At 46.8% G+C, this 13,426-nt stretch overlaps 1 protein-coding gene across 4 annotated transcripts in view; it reads left to right on the forward strand.

The window, feature by feature from the left end:
- Positions 1 to 13,426, forward strand: part of FLNB (filamin B) — a 143,427-nt gene that overhangs the window by 80,107 nt on the left and 49,894 nt on the right. For all 4 annotated transcript variants that reach the window (XM_015538545.2, XM_007084399.2, XM_007084400.2 and 1 more), the window contains exons 12-19: positions 1,333 to 1,526; positions 2,737 to 2,850; positions 3,464 to 3,607; positions 3,851 to 3,974; positions 4,313 to 4,473; positions 5,706 to 5,796; positions 6,057 to 6,226; positions 11,417 to 11,534. In XM_015538545.2, coding sequence (XP_015394031.1) covers positions 1,333 to 1,526; positions 2,737 to 2,850; positions 3,464 to 3,607; positions 3,851 to 3,974; positions 4,313 to 4,473; positions 5,706 to 5,796; positions 6,057 to 6,226; positions 11,417 to 11,534 — 1,116 coding nt within the window. The remainder of the gene's footprint in view (positions 1 to 1,332; positions 1,527 to 2,736; positions 2,851 to 3,463; positions 3,608 to 3,850; positions 3,975 to 4,312; positions 4,474 to 5,705; positions 5,797 to 6,056; positions 6,227 to 11,416; positions 11,535 to 13,426) is intronic.

Genomic DNA, 13,426 nt, shown 5'->3' on the forward strand with positions numbered 1-13,426 from the left:
CCCTCTGCCTCTTCATTAATTCCAAGGACAGAGGTTTTCTACAGATGTTGTGCTTGAAACAGCGCTTGGAACATAATAGGCACTCTGCAAGTAATTGTTGCCTGAATTCTTAGTTTAGATGAATGAATAAATTTTGCTGAAATTTGAAATTTGGGGAATAAATATTCTTCGGAGCATAACAGAGTATATTTTATTTTACTTATTTTATTATTATTTTTTAGTTTACTTATTTATTTTGAGAGAGAGAGAGAGAGGCAGAGATAGGGGGAGAGAGAGGGGGAGAGAGATGATCCCAAGCAGACTGTACACTGTCAGAGCAGAGTTTGATGTGGGGCTCAAACCTACTAACTGCGATATCATGACCTGAGCCAAAGTCAAGACTCAGATGCTCAACTGACTGAGCCACCCAGGCACCCCGATTTTAAATACATATCTGATGTAAATAGAATCACTTTAGATCAGTGGTCACCAAACCTGCTCTATAAAGAATGAGATAGGAAATGTTTTAGTATTGTGGGCCGTATTCTCCCGGCTGTAACTGTTTAAGTCTGCAGTTGTAGCACAAAAGCAGCCATAGAAAATATAGAATTGAAGGAATGCGGCTGTGTTCCAGCAAAGCCTTATTTACAAAAACAGGTACTAGGTCAGTTTGGCCCACTGGCCATAGTTTGGTGACTATGTGTTTTAGGTAGTAAAAATAAGCAAACCAGAAAAAATAAGAAATCACCTTTAGTGTTTCCTTCTAGAGGGATAATGAGTGTTTTGGTATGATATTAAACCTTTTGGCATATCCTTCTAGACGTTTTTTCTGTACATTCACACCTAAATATTGATATGCCACAAAAAATATCTAGGGGTAATCTTTGTATCTTGTACCTCAGATAAATATAGGCCATGTCTTGATTTTCCATGGCTTCTTTGGACTTCCATTGCATGGATACGTCTACCATTGGGCTTTCCTGTTATTTCCATGGTTTTCTTAAAGACACAATGCTGAGTACATATACTTAGTACCTTTGTTTACACATATCCTTGATTATTTCCTTCAGATGAAAACCCGGAAGAGGATTTGGTGGGGCAAAGGGTGGGCATTGATTTAAGGTTTTGGTTGACCTTCCTTATTAGATGATGTTTAAAAGAAAAACGAAAAGCATAGTATAAAATCCAGCCCTTCCACCTCTTGTAAAGGCTCAGTGGGCTTGTTTTTGTAGGAAAGGGGCACAGATTTCAGTCTTCTGGCTGATACTTGGGTTTGAGGGAGTGAGTTGGTAGTAACATAGAATAGGTTCTTTCCACCATGTAACCAGGGGTCCTTCTCACCCCATCCCCCAGGGTTTGCCATCGAAGGTCCCTCCCAGGCAAAGATTGAGTATGACGACCAGAATGATGGCTCATGTGACGTCAAGTACTGGCCCAAGGAGCCTGGCGAATATGCCGTTCACATCATGTGTGATGATGAGGACATCAAGGACAGCCCGTACATGGCCTTCATCCATCCAGCTGCAGGAGACTACAACCCAGATCTGGTGAGTCTATTTGTTATGTTTCTGTGCTCTCTTCCTGGCTCCTGACCCTCTCTATGGTATCCAGAGACATGTTGAGGGATGGCAGAGAGGAGCCACTGAGAGTTTAGGAAGGACAGTGGTCTGAGCTGGGACCCTGGTAATACCACTTAGTACTTTCTTAATGCCGGGCAAGTCACTTATGTCTCTCTCTCTCTCTCTCTCTCTTTTTTTTTAAATGTTTTTATTTATTTTTAAGAGAGAGAGAGAAACAGAGCATGAGCAGGGGACTGGCAGAGAGAGAGGGAGACACAGGATCCAAAGCAGGCTCCAGGCTCTGAGCTGTCAGCACAGAGCCCGATGCGGGGCTTGAACTCACAAACCGTGAGATCATGACCTGAGCCGAAGTTGGGCGTTTAACCAACTGAGCCGCGCAGGCGCCCCCTCTGACTCTTGATCCTTTCTCTATAAAATGGGAATGATAGTAGCGTCTGTTTCCTAGGATTTCTGGGATGATTCAGGGGATCTAACATACATGAGGACAGTCCTTAGCCCAGTGGCTGGCCCATCCAGGGGGCTGCAGAAGCTGTTCTTCATAAATTAAACATGCTTTTTTCTCCCCAGCTCCCTTCTCTTAAATTGGAGCAGTGTTTCTAAGAGCTTCTGTCAAACTCTGAGGAGGCTGATAAACATCAAGTCTGAGGCAGCCTGGCGGCCAGGTGGAAGCTTCCACACTCCCATGTGTGCTATTGTGGCCCACCCGGGCAGCTGTTTGTAGGCTGATGTCGGTCTGGACTAGTTGCTATCCCTCTTTGGCCAATTGCTGGTCTTTTTTCTTCCCTGGGAGCTGCAAACTTTTGGAATGTCTGTGGTGAAGGTTCTGAGCCCCTGTCAAAGTGAGAACACTGAAACTGGGCATGGCTGGAGGTCCATGTCCTGGTCACTAGAAGTTCTCTATGTCAGCTCAGAATAAGGCAAGGAGCCCCAGGCTAGTTTGGGGCCTGGGTTTTGAGAATTTTCTTCCTCCTGGGAGGTTAAAGATACTATTTATAATTTTTGAGTTACAGCCTGCTAGAGCATTTTTCTTCCATATCCATCCTGTTACGTAGGTACTGTGAAGCCAGACACGGGTTGTTTTGTTCTTGTCTCATTCCCTGGTGGTCACTGGTCATTATGTAGGGGCATTGTTGGGGCATGGCACAGAAGGAGAATTATTATTGGCCCTTTGCTCCAGGTCCAAGCTTACGGACCAGGTTTGGAGAAATCTGGCTGCATTGTCAACAACCTGGCTGAGTTCACTGTGGATCCTAAGGATGCCGGAAAAGCTCCCTTAAAGATATTTGCTCAGGTAAGTTTCCAGGGGCCACCTGTGCAGATAACTGTCAGGTGACAAGATCTGTCACTATAGTGGCAAGTTGCTCAGTTCATCTGACCCTCAGTTCACTCATCCACACCTTGGGAATAACACGAATATTTATCTCATGGGGTTATGTGAGGATTAAATGAGATTCTAATATGTAAAGCAAGGTGATTTTCTCATCTTTGGGTTTTGTATTCCTTGGAAACAAGGCTTGATTTCAGATTTCCTTGTAAATGTCCTTCAGTGTGGCTGAAGCTACCTAGTCCATGATAGGAGGTTTGTAAACTAGAATTTATTAAATATATTTATCTAACTTAATTGAATTTGGCCCAAGGATTTAAATGCCGGAATTAAAATGAAGAAGTATTGAGTGGCCATGGCTTTATTTTTGGGTCATTTGCTTTTATTAAAAACAAATAAAAGCAGGCAGTATTTTATCACTTGTGGTGATTGCATTGTGAGAATGTGGCATATCATAGTTGTTCCGTGAAGATTTGTTGGATGGGTGGTGACTTGATTGTCTTGGGAAGCCATGGTGACCCTGTTTGATGAAGACAGTGTGAGGGGCCAGTTTCTGTTCTTAGCCTCTGCTCTTTTGCAGGATGGGGAAGGCCAGCCCATTGACATCCAGATGAAGAGCCGAATGGATGGCACGTATGCCTGCTCGTACACCCCGGTTAAGGCCATCAAGCACACCATTGCCGTGGTCTGGGGAGGTGTGAACATCCCTCACAGCCCCTACAGGGTAGGTTGTGAGACAGAATCCTGGCCATTGTATGAAAAAGCCAAGTCCTGTGGCAGGTCTGAGCTGTATGCTGGATGGTCAAGGAGATACATCCTTGGTGGACCTTGACAGATGGAGTAGTTTGAAGGGCAGAGTACTCTAGATTGTCCAACAAAACTATTTCTAACAATGTTAACTAACAACGTGTCACTGGATCCAAGTGCAGGAAAACTTGGTTATAACTTTCTCCCATGTCCTCTTTAGGTCAATATCGGGCAGGGTAGTCATCCCCAGAAGGTCAAGGTGTTTGGGCCAGGCGTGGAGCGAAGTGGACTGAAGGCAAATGAGCCTACTCATTTCACAGTGGACTGTACCGAGGCTGGGGAAGGTGAGAGGGGGCTTCCCCTGGTGCAGTCATTGTTGCTTCTTGAGGAAGAACATTCTTTTCATAATGTTTGAAAAGCAGTGAACTTTGAGCCAAGAGATAGTGCACCTGAATAGGTAATTGTTCACCTAATGAGCCTCTGTGTCAGTTTCTTGGTCATATCTTTGCTAATCTTCCATCCCGTCTCCAAATCCCTGACTTAGCACCATCCCTTTGTCAGGTTTGTTACTGGAAGCTTCCCAATTGATTTTCTGGGGCGTTAGGTGAGCTGAGCTGGAAGCGATTGCATGGGACATGCTGTTTCTTGTACGCTGGTGCGCTCATAAGCTGGTCTGTTCCAGGTGATGTCAGCGTTGGCATTAAATGTGATGCCCGGGTGTTAAGTGAGGATGAGGAAGACGTGGACTTTGACATTATTCACAACGCCAACGACACGTTTACGGTCAAATATGTGCCTCCTGCTGCTGGGCGATACACTATCAAAGTTCTCTTTGCATCTCAGGTGTGTGTTTGGGCCTGGGTTCTTTCTGGCCACCTGTATGCATATTTCCTTTTCTTTTTTTTTTTTTTTTTTTTTTTTAGCAATAGGGCATTGTCTTGAGAATTCTGCTTAATAGTTTTCCTCTCTGGTTCCTTAAAACCATGAAGGAAAAAAAAATAACCCCAGAATTAAGTTTTTACTACTTTCTAACCAAAGTGAGGCACAGCGCATTCAGTGGTTACAGCAGGGCTCTCTGGAAGGAGACTGGTTTGTTATAAACATTCATCAAGTTTTTGACTGAAATGTAATGAACTTCTAGAAGTGTTCTACTTCATCCTCTTTGAAGCAAAGGTTTTGGCCCTCAAACTTTTGTAGGGAGAGGAGCTTTGAACTTTCAAATAGAGTTCCTATTTACATGTGATCATGAGGATAAGGCAAGTGGTACCTAACATAGGGAATAGTGGACTCCCGATGATTCATATTAACCTCATGTAAAGATTGGAATCTTAAGAGAAGGTGCCTGAAGGTGTTGGTCTTGAATTAACTTCAGCCAGTTAAACTGTTCTGCCTTTATTCTGATAATCTGCAACATTCTTCTTTAGTTTTTTAAAAAATGTTTATTTTTGAGAGAGGGTACAAGAGGGAGAGGGGCAGAGAGAGAAGGGGACAGAGGATCCAAAGCAGGCTCCACTCTGACAGCACTGAGCCTGATGTGGGGCTCGAACTCATGAACCTGGAGATCACAACCTGACCCGAAGTCAGATGCTCAACTGACTGAGCCATGCAGGCACCCCTGCAACTTTCTTTTTGAAGAATTATAGCCATTCTATTTCTGATCAGCTCCTTGCATTCCCCAAACCTTAGCTCTGAGCTGTACCTGGAGGACATTTCCTTCCCTGTGACCCCATCCATATGTTATTGTTTGGGTTTTATTCTTGGTAGTATTTCTTACATTCTAAGTACTCAACCTTTTTTGTTAAAGGCTCAGAGTTTTCAGATTCATTTGTGGGAAACCTTCCCTTAGCTGTGCAGTAAGCAGGTCAAAGCCTGTGATGTAGGGATCCAGGCATTCGTAAGTGACACCTGTTGGCCCCTACCTGAGGCTAGATTGCAAGGCTTGGCCCATGGTGACAGAAGTTTGCTCACCACCACCCACCAGAGTCACAGAGGTCTCCCCCTTCATGTTGGGCAGAAGGCTAAGCTCTGGCAGACGCTTCAGGGACTTTCCTACTGAGACAGTGTCTCCCCTACAGGAAATCCCCGCCAGCCCTTTCAGAGTGAAGGTTGACCCTTCCCATGATGCCAGCAAAGTGAAGGCAGAAGGCCCAGGGCTCAGCAAAGCAGGTAAGACGGCTCCCGGAGGCCTTCTACAGGCCGGTGGCAATGGACATGTTTGGTCCAGGGACCTTGAGGGACTCTTCTTCACCAAAGGCAGGTGTCTGTCGGGACAGTGCTCCTGCCCAAGCTGTTGGCAGTGGCCGAGCACCAGCCCGTGTCGCTGGCTGCTTTGGTAGAGCTGGTGCTGAGGAACCCGTCAGACTGGTTGTAAAAGTGAAACCACTCCAACCAGGCCTGTCTCCCCACTTCGCAGTATATCCTTCCAGGTGTGGAAAATGGGAAACCGACCCACTTCACTGTCTATACCAAAGGGGCTGGAAAGGCCCCACTGAATGTGCAGTTCAGCAGCCCCCTTCCTGGAGACGCCGTGAAGGATTTGGACATCATCGACAATTACGACTACTCTCACACCGTTAAATACACACCCACCCAGCAGGTAGGGTTCTTCCCATTCCCTTGTCCCCTGGCCCCCCACCCAGGCCCTTTCCCCCTCAGTGCTGTGCTGGGTACTTTGGACACCAAGGGTGTGATCTGTGCTCTGTTGTAGTGCTCCTCTGTGGGCTGCAGCTTCTCACGCCTGTCATTCTGAGCCTCTCTGGGAGGTTCTGGCAAAAGGCCTGGTTGGTTCTGTGAGGAGGACCTGAAGGTTTCCCTAAGAACAAGCAGGAAGCTAGCCCGTATCTCCCCATCCCAATCTCCCACGTCCATTTTGGGTTTTAGCAGGGAAACTGTGAGCTCTTGGAATTCAGCACCTAGTATCTCCCTCTTATTTCACACACATCGCTCATCCTTACCAGCTGCCTTTCCTTTAGTCTTTTCTTAATTACTCACAGGGGAAGGAATGGCCATGACTCTGTTTTTCCTTGCTGGCCCTTTTACAAGGTGGTGTAGTGGGTCTCTCTCAAAGAGAATTCAGCCTTTAGTTCCTCAGCCCCGAAATAGTATATTTAGGGCCCCAGATTGTTCCCTTTGACAAAATTCAGGAACACAGACAGGATCTGACCATCCAGGCCACTTGGCTCTGATTATTTTAGGCAGGAAGCACCAAGGAAACACTCTCTCTGTGTATGCATTCATGTTAACTTGTTCAAAATTTCACTCCCTGGCCACACTTCTGGGGTCTGAGGAACAGATAACCCTCAGAAAAAGCCTGGATTTTACTACTTATGCATAGTGTTCTACACGGTCATTCAAACCTCTCAGATTTCTTCTTTCCTGAGGAAAACAGTCCCCCTGTGTGAGGTACCCTTTGTGGGAGAACAGGGATGATGCTTTCTGCAGAAACGCCACCTGAGAAGCATCACTCTTGCTTGGCCCTCTCAGGGAGGAGCTGCCTAGAGTCTCGTGGGAAGGAATGAGAGGTACAGTGAGGATTGGGGGGTGACTTAGGTGTCCCCTTGCGCTGGGGGCTACACATCCTAGGAGATGAAATCTTTACTCTGAGAGCCTCCCTGGCAGTGAGAGGGGTCCTCTGGGTGAGTTCTCATGTGCTGCAATATAGATGTGGCCTCTTATCTCCAGATGTTCTCCCTGTGGTTTTTGTTTTTACCTTAATGAGGGGTTCATTATTAGTGGTGGTAAAATTAATACTTTCGTAGGTAGAATACCCTTTACTCAGCGGGCTGCTAAGTGCTAAATGGGTAATTCTTTTCCTACTGATGCTTCAGAGGGCTGCTGGGAGCCTCACCATTGGGAGCACCAGCTTGACATCATCCTTATTGCCAATTCTCCACATTGCTTAGGAGAAGGTACCAGAACACATGGCCATGCACACTGGAAAGGTCACAAGGTCTTACTTAGACTCTTCTAGAACATTCTGAGACTCTTGCTTTATCCTGTATGTATAAACCTTTCTGGGTTTTGGCTCAGCTGCCACAAAGTAAGTTGCAGACATTAAGACAGAGTCAGGTTTTGACCTGCACCCTCAGAAGAGACTTAAGAACCTGTTGCCCTAGAAGCCCCAGCTACCAGTTGGGGCAAGGGTGGAGGCTAGAGGGGGAGACTTCTTCAAAGTCACCCCAAGGTCAAAGTCATCCAGTTCTGGATGACAGTAGGTTTGAGGGGTATTGCAGGCTCAGTGGCCATTTGGAGCTATTTGTTCAGATGCTGCCTATCATGTGTCTTAAGGAGCCTGGCAGAGGCTTGGTGTGTCACTGCCTCCGATGTGAACGGCTCACATGGTTCTTCTCTGGTCCCGGTTTGGTGTTTAGAGCAAGGTTTGCCATTCCTTTATTTGGGCAACTTGCAGTTTAGCCAATTTCTCTGTGGCAAAGGAAACAGATTGTATTTCTTCTCTTGGTCTGTGAGTTCCCCAAGGATGGGATATCATGTCATATATATACAAGCATATATATCTTTCCATTCCCAGTCTTGAGCATAGGGCCTGGTGCTCTATGTTCTCTGCATGGATTTATGCCTTAAAGCGTGAATACACAAAATAGAGCCTCTCCTCACAAGCAGAGACAACATAAGAACTTTGCACAAGAGTGGGGCCAAGCATCCTCATTTGCCTTTGATCTCTCTTTTCTGAAGAGCAGCGTACAGCTCCAGATTAGGTTAAATAAGCTTGCCTCTTGAGCCGTGCCCTTGGATGTGGTTAAGAAGCCTGGGTCAGCCCAGAAGGCCGTGCCCAACATGGAGGCAGGGAGCGCACTTTGAAGACTGAGGCCCACAGGTGCACCTTCTTATGGTGGTTTTAGGGAATATCAGACTGGAACTTTCCAGAAGTGTAGTTGTTTGGTGTGTGTGAAGAGACAGCGGTGGGTTCTAGCCCAGGGTGAGCTGTCGCCCTCAGAATGCAGGCTGTGCTGTATGAGGAGCTGTGGCCCCACCTGATTGCTGGCTCCCTGCTCCCTGCCACCTGCGGGCTACTACTGTCCCCTGCAGGGTCTCTGAGTGATGCCTCCCTGCAGCAGACCAGCCATGGTCTCGTCGGAAGGTGGTGATCAGAGCTCCTTTTGCCTTGGTGGAGTGTCCTTGTTGGACTGGGGCTTGAGGATCCTCCAAAGGTCAGACAAAGGCTTGATTTCTTAGGAAGGAGAAGACACAATGCCATATTCTCCCAGGGAGTTTGCCTTCTGTGCTTTTGGATGGCTGCGTCCCCAAAAGCCTTCAGTTTCTCACCCATACTCCCTCCCATAGAGCAAGTGCTTTGAGAAGCTGGTGGCAACGGCTCCATGACCTTCTAGGTCAGAAGCCACTGGGAATCAAAAACTCCACGTACGTACGGTGGGTGCCTTGAGGAGACCCTGTGAGTTCACTGAGCCTCACAGGATGACAGGCCCTACCTGTTCTGGAGGTCTCTGGAGGAGGGGGCTGTGGGGAGCTCACTTGGTCCTGTCCTCACCTGAGCTCGCAAGTCAGAGTCTTGTGTTCATGTGCTGTGCAGGGTAGGATTAAGGTCTCAGAGGCACATAGGGGAGAAAATAAAACTGACCTGCAGTCAGCAAGGTCTTTGTGAAATGCACCAGTGGTCACTGCTCACACATTCCTGACATCACTACTCTCTCTGGTTGTTCCTTGGCCAGGCCTCACAGGAAACCTTAAAATGCTACAGGCCCTTGCAGGTGGTAAATCTCTTCAGATCTCTTCCTCCCCCTTGTTAAGTTATTTGAGGTTGAGTTAATTTCCTGGGTTTTTGTTTTGTTTTGTTTTGTTTTGTTTTGTTTTGTTTTGTTTTATTACTGGTAATGAGAACACTTTTTTTTTTTTTTTAATGTTTATTCATTTTTGAGAGAGAGTGTATAAGCAGGGGAGAGGCAGAGAGTGAGGACAGAGAATCCAAAGCCGGCTCTGCACTGACAGCGGCGAGCCCCATGCGGGGCTTAAACTCATAAGCCGTGAGATCATGACCTGGGCTGAAGTTGGACACTCAACCAACTGAGCCACCCAGGCACCCCTGAACACACTTTCTTTTACGGGATGGGTAGGCTTAATTGAAAGAGGATTTTTCCTCCTCGTGTGGTGCACCAGAGACGCAATGAGAAGACTTATAGGGGCTGGTGGGGAAGGAAGTTTTTCCATGACCTCTGGTTAGCTGTGAGGCCTAGCCCTCAAGGATTTAGGGACTTGTGGGCACATTGAAGCTTGGGAAGAGCTGGTGTGGTGAAATTGCCATGGTGGCTGAAGTAATGGATCACTCCCTGCCTTCCTCATTACAGAGAGGAGACCTTTCCTGTCCCTGGGCTGGCTCTCAGCTCTGTTGGATCTGACCTGTGTACATTTTACCACGAAATGTTACACCCTTGAGGCAGGGGGCCAGTTAGTGTGTTTGCAGTGCTAATAAATCCTGGAGGATCAATCCTCCCTCCTTCAATGATGGCAATCAATTTCTTTCTTGGCTTCTTCCCCCCTTTTTTATTATTATAAGCAATGTGAGAAAATATATATAGGCCAAAAGCTACACCCTTTTAACACTTGATCAGTGACAGCTTTCAGCAGAGCCTAAATTCTGGTGAGCCCCCAGATTTCCTCCACGTCCTCTTATGTTATGCCTGGATGTTTAAGGTGAGGGAGATCTTAATCTACTGGGACAGCCATGGGCTTTCATGGAGTCTTGGTTGGGCGGGGGGGCAGGGGTTGCTTAGCTGACTGGGGAGGGGAAGCCCGACGTGAGTGGGCCAGGACTGGCCGGAGGAGAACATCCGTGGCACATATGGTCGTACTGTGCTCCCATGACCCCTGGCCTACTAGCAAGGGGCCTGCCAAACCCACAGATGTGGTCCCCTCTGCACTTGCAACTTTTCTTTCTTTCCTTGACATAGATGGAGTTTCGAGACTACACGGTGGTCCTAGAATAACTCCAGTCTGCAAATCCCTTTCACCATCTGGTGGCCTGAAATTGATTTCCAGAATGTAGAAAAAGCTGATTTTGTTCAGTTAGAGGCCCCCATACCCAGCAGCTTTCTCCATGGCCATAGTCAGGTGTGTGCTGGGTGGAGGTAATGTGGCAGAGCAGCTGGGACACTGGTCTGGGTGCTGTGGGTGGAGGTCCGACTCTCACACTTACCAGGTATGTGATTTGGGGCATGTGACTCTACCTCCCTGAGCTATAGTTTCCTTTCCTGAAAAAATGGAGATGACAGTGGGAAACCACCCCTTTGGACTGTTTGGAGATTGAGTCAAGGAAATGCTTAAAAGCACAGAGCACAGTAGGCTTATTAAGTCGTCCCTGTTGTTATAAGCTGCTCTGGTTTTATCTTTCTCGCTTGTTCTTGCCGTGGTGCTGGAAGCTTAAAGAAACGTATCTGTGCTGTTTCTTTCTTTTTTTTTTTTTTTTTAAGTTTATTGATTTATTTTTGAGAGAGAGAGGAAGAGAGGGAATGTGAGAGGGGGAGGGGCAGAGAGAGAGAGGGGAGAGAGAATCCCAAGCAGACTCCATGCTGTCAGCACATAGCCTGATGCAGGGCTCGAACTCACAAACCATGAGATCATGACCTGAGCCAAAACCAAGAGTTGGACGCTTAACTGACTAAGTCACCCAGGCACCCCTATATCTGTGATGTCTCTAAATCTACTGGAGTCAAGTGCCCTGTGTCCCTGGAAGAATGAAGGATCTGGAAGGCAGGTTTAAACAGCAAGTTAGATGTTGGTGCCCAAAGGTGCACTCTGTTTCCTCTCGTTCCAGGGCAATATGCAGGTTCTGGTTACCTACGGTGGCGACCCCATCCCTAAAAGCCCTTTCGCCGTGGGCGTGGCTGCTCCACTGGATCTGAGCAAGATAAAAATTAATGGGCTGGAAAACAGTAAGTGTGTGGATGAAGGGGGGGCAGGTCACTGAAGACCATCAACTGGGGCTGCCAATTAGATTCCCTTCAAAGGACAGTTTGCAGAGAAACATTCTGCCTTAAGAGACTTTGCAGTGGGACAGACTTGGGTGTGGATTGGGGCCATGCTGTAGGATAGCTCTGTAACCCTCCTGACCTCTGTGACTTCACCAATCCTCGGTCTTCTCATTTTTAGAGTCGGGGAGGGGAGATCAAGAATACTGACATTCACAGGAATATTTTGAAAGTTAAGTAAGAGCTCCTGATTCAGGGGCTGGCATATAGCCAGGCCTCCGTAACTGCTGGCCTCGCAGTGGGAAGCTTTCATTACATAGAGAAGTTGGGACACATTGATTTCTGGTGAGTTTCTACTGTGCTAGTTGTCCTTGGCCATGGAATCCACATGAGGGTAGACAGTCTAGCATAAAAGCCAACTCCCTGGCGCTCAGAAACCACAAGTATGATACATCCCTCCAGCCCCATCCCAGTATTCCTTTAGCTTGGTAGGTATCTTATCAGTACAAACTCATTTCATTTATTTTAAAATGTTTCAATTTATTTTATTAGGGAAAATTCCAAACATACAAAAGTAAAGACCATAGTATAATGTGAACACTGATGTTGTTATCACTCATCTTCAGAAGTTCAACACGTAATCATAGAATTATTTTTTTATACAAGCAATGCATAAATCCACTTTCATCTAAAAAACATCACAGTTGAGAGTAAACTCCACTCTGCTACCTTTTTTTCTCCCTTAGGTTAACCAGAGTTTTCAGTTCAGTTTTTATCCTTCCAGACCTTCTCTCTGCATCTATATGTGCATATGTGCCAGCAGAAAACATTTGACAATGTTTATTTTGCATTAAAATTATTCTGCCATACCCGTGTGTCTTCAGCCTGCCTTTTGACATCAGCACTGCATCCAGGAGAACATGCACACCTATGTCCCCTTGTTGGCATGAGCTGCTGTGTGGCTGCAACCCGGCCATGCCTCAGTGGCACACATTCACCTGATTTCAGGGTCACGTGGGGCTCAGCGCATACCCCCCCAAGGCAGGCCTCTTTGGTCTCAGTGGACCGTTCATGAGCGCCTTCACTGACCTGTGACCCAAATACATGAGCCACCTCCCAGCTCTGGGGTCTCTGAAGCAAGAAATGGATGCTGGCTTTGTCCCTGGAGGGCAGCCAGCTCTGAGCATATGAATCGTCACTGTCCAGTCCTTTTCATGTGTCTCCTCATTGTTGCTTTTTCTCTAAGACACTTAGGGCTTCAATTGCAGACCAGGCAAAGCACAATGGCGATTAGAAAAGCCTTTGGGCCATGGCGCTCTGAGGCTCCAGAGTCAGGAATTCCCTGGCTTGTGGCGGAGGCCCTGTGCTCCCAAGTGCTTTCCTTTGGGTTCAAAGTCGTTCCCCTGTTTTTGTCAAATACAGCACATGGGTTTTCTGTGGACCTGCTTTGGAGAGAACTTTCAGATATCAGCGCAGTACAGAGAGTCACTTCCTCAGACTCGCCTCAGTGCCCCTGCACCGGCCAGCTCTGTGACTTTTGCCTTGTTGGCTGTAGGACTAAATTTGCTGCCAAGAGTTAGTAAATAAAACATTGGCCTATGGGAATGTTTTGATATAAAGTTAACACCTGAAGTAAGTAGAGGACAGTGTCAGATTATAATTTACCAGTCAGCAGATCACATTGTGAGATCAGGTAAATTTATGTTTGAGTCCCACCTTTCTGGTCTGCTGGGTGTCACCCTGTACACATTCCTTAACCTCTCTGAGACTCAGTTTTCCCATGTGTTAAAGCCATCACTGACAAATACCCCATGGGGTTGTGGTAAAAATTAAATGAGATGATGTGCCAGGGTGTA

The sequence above is a fragment of the Panthera tigris genome, chromosome A2, assembly GCF_018350195.1.
Source record: "Panthera tigris isolate Pti1 chromosome A2, P.tigris_Pti1_mat1.1, whole genome shotgun sequence".
NCBI classification, from domain to species: domain Eukaryota; kingdom Metazoa; phylum Chordata; class Mammalia; order Carnivora; family Felidae; genus Panthera; species Panthera tigris.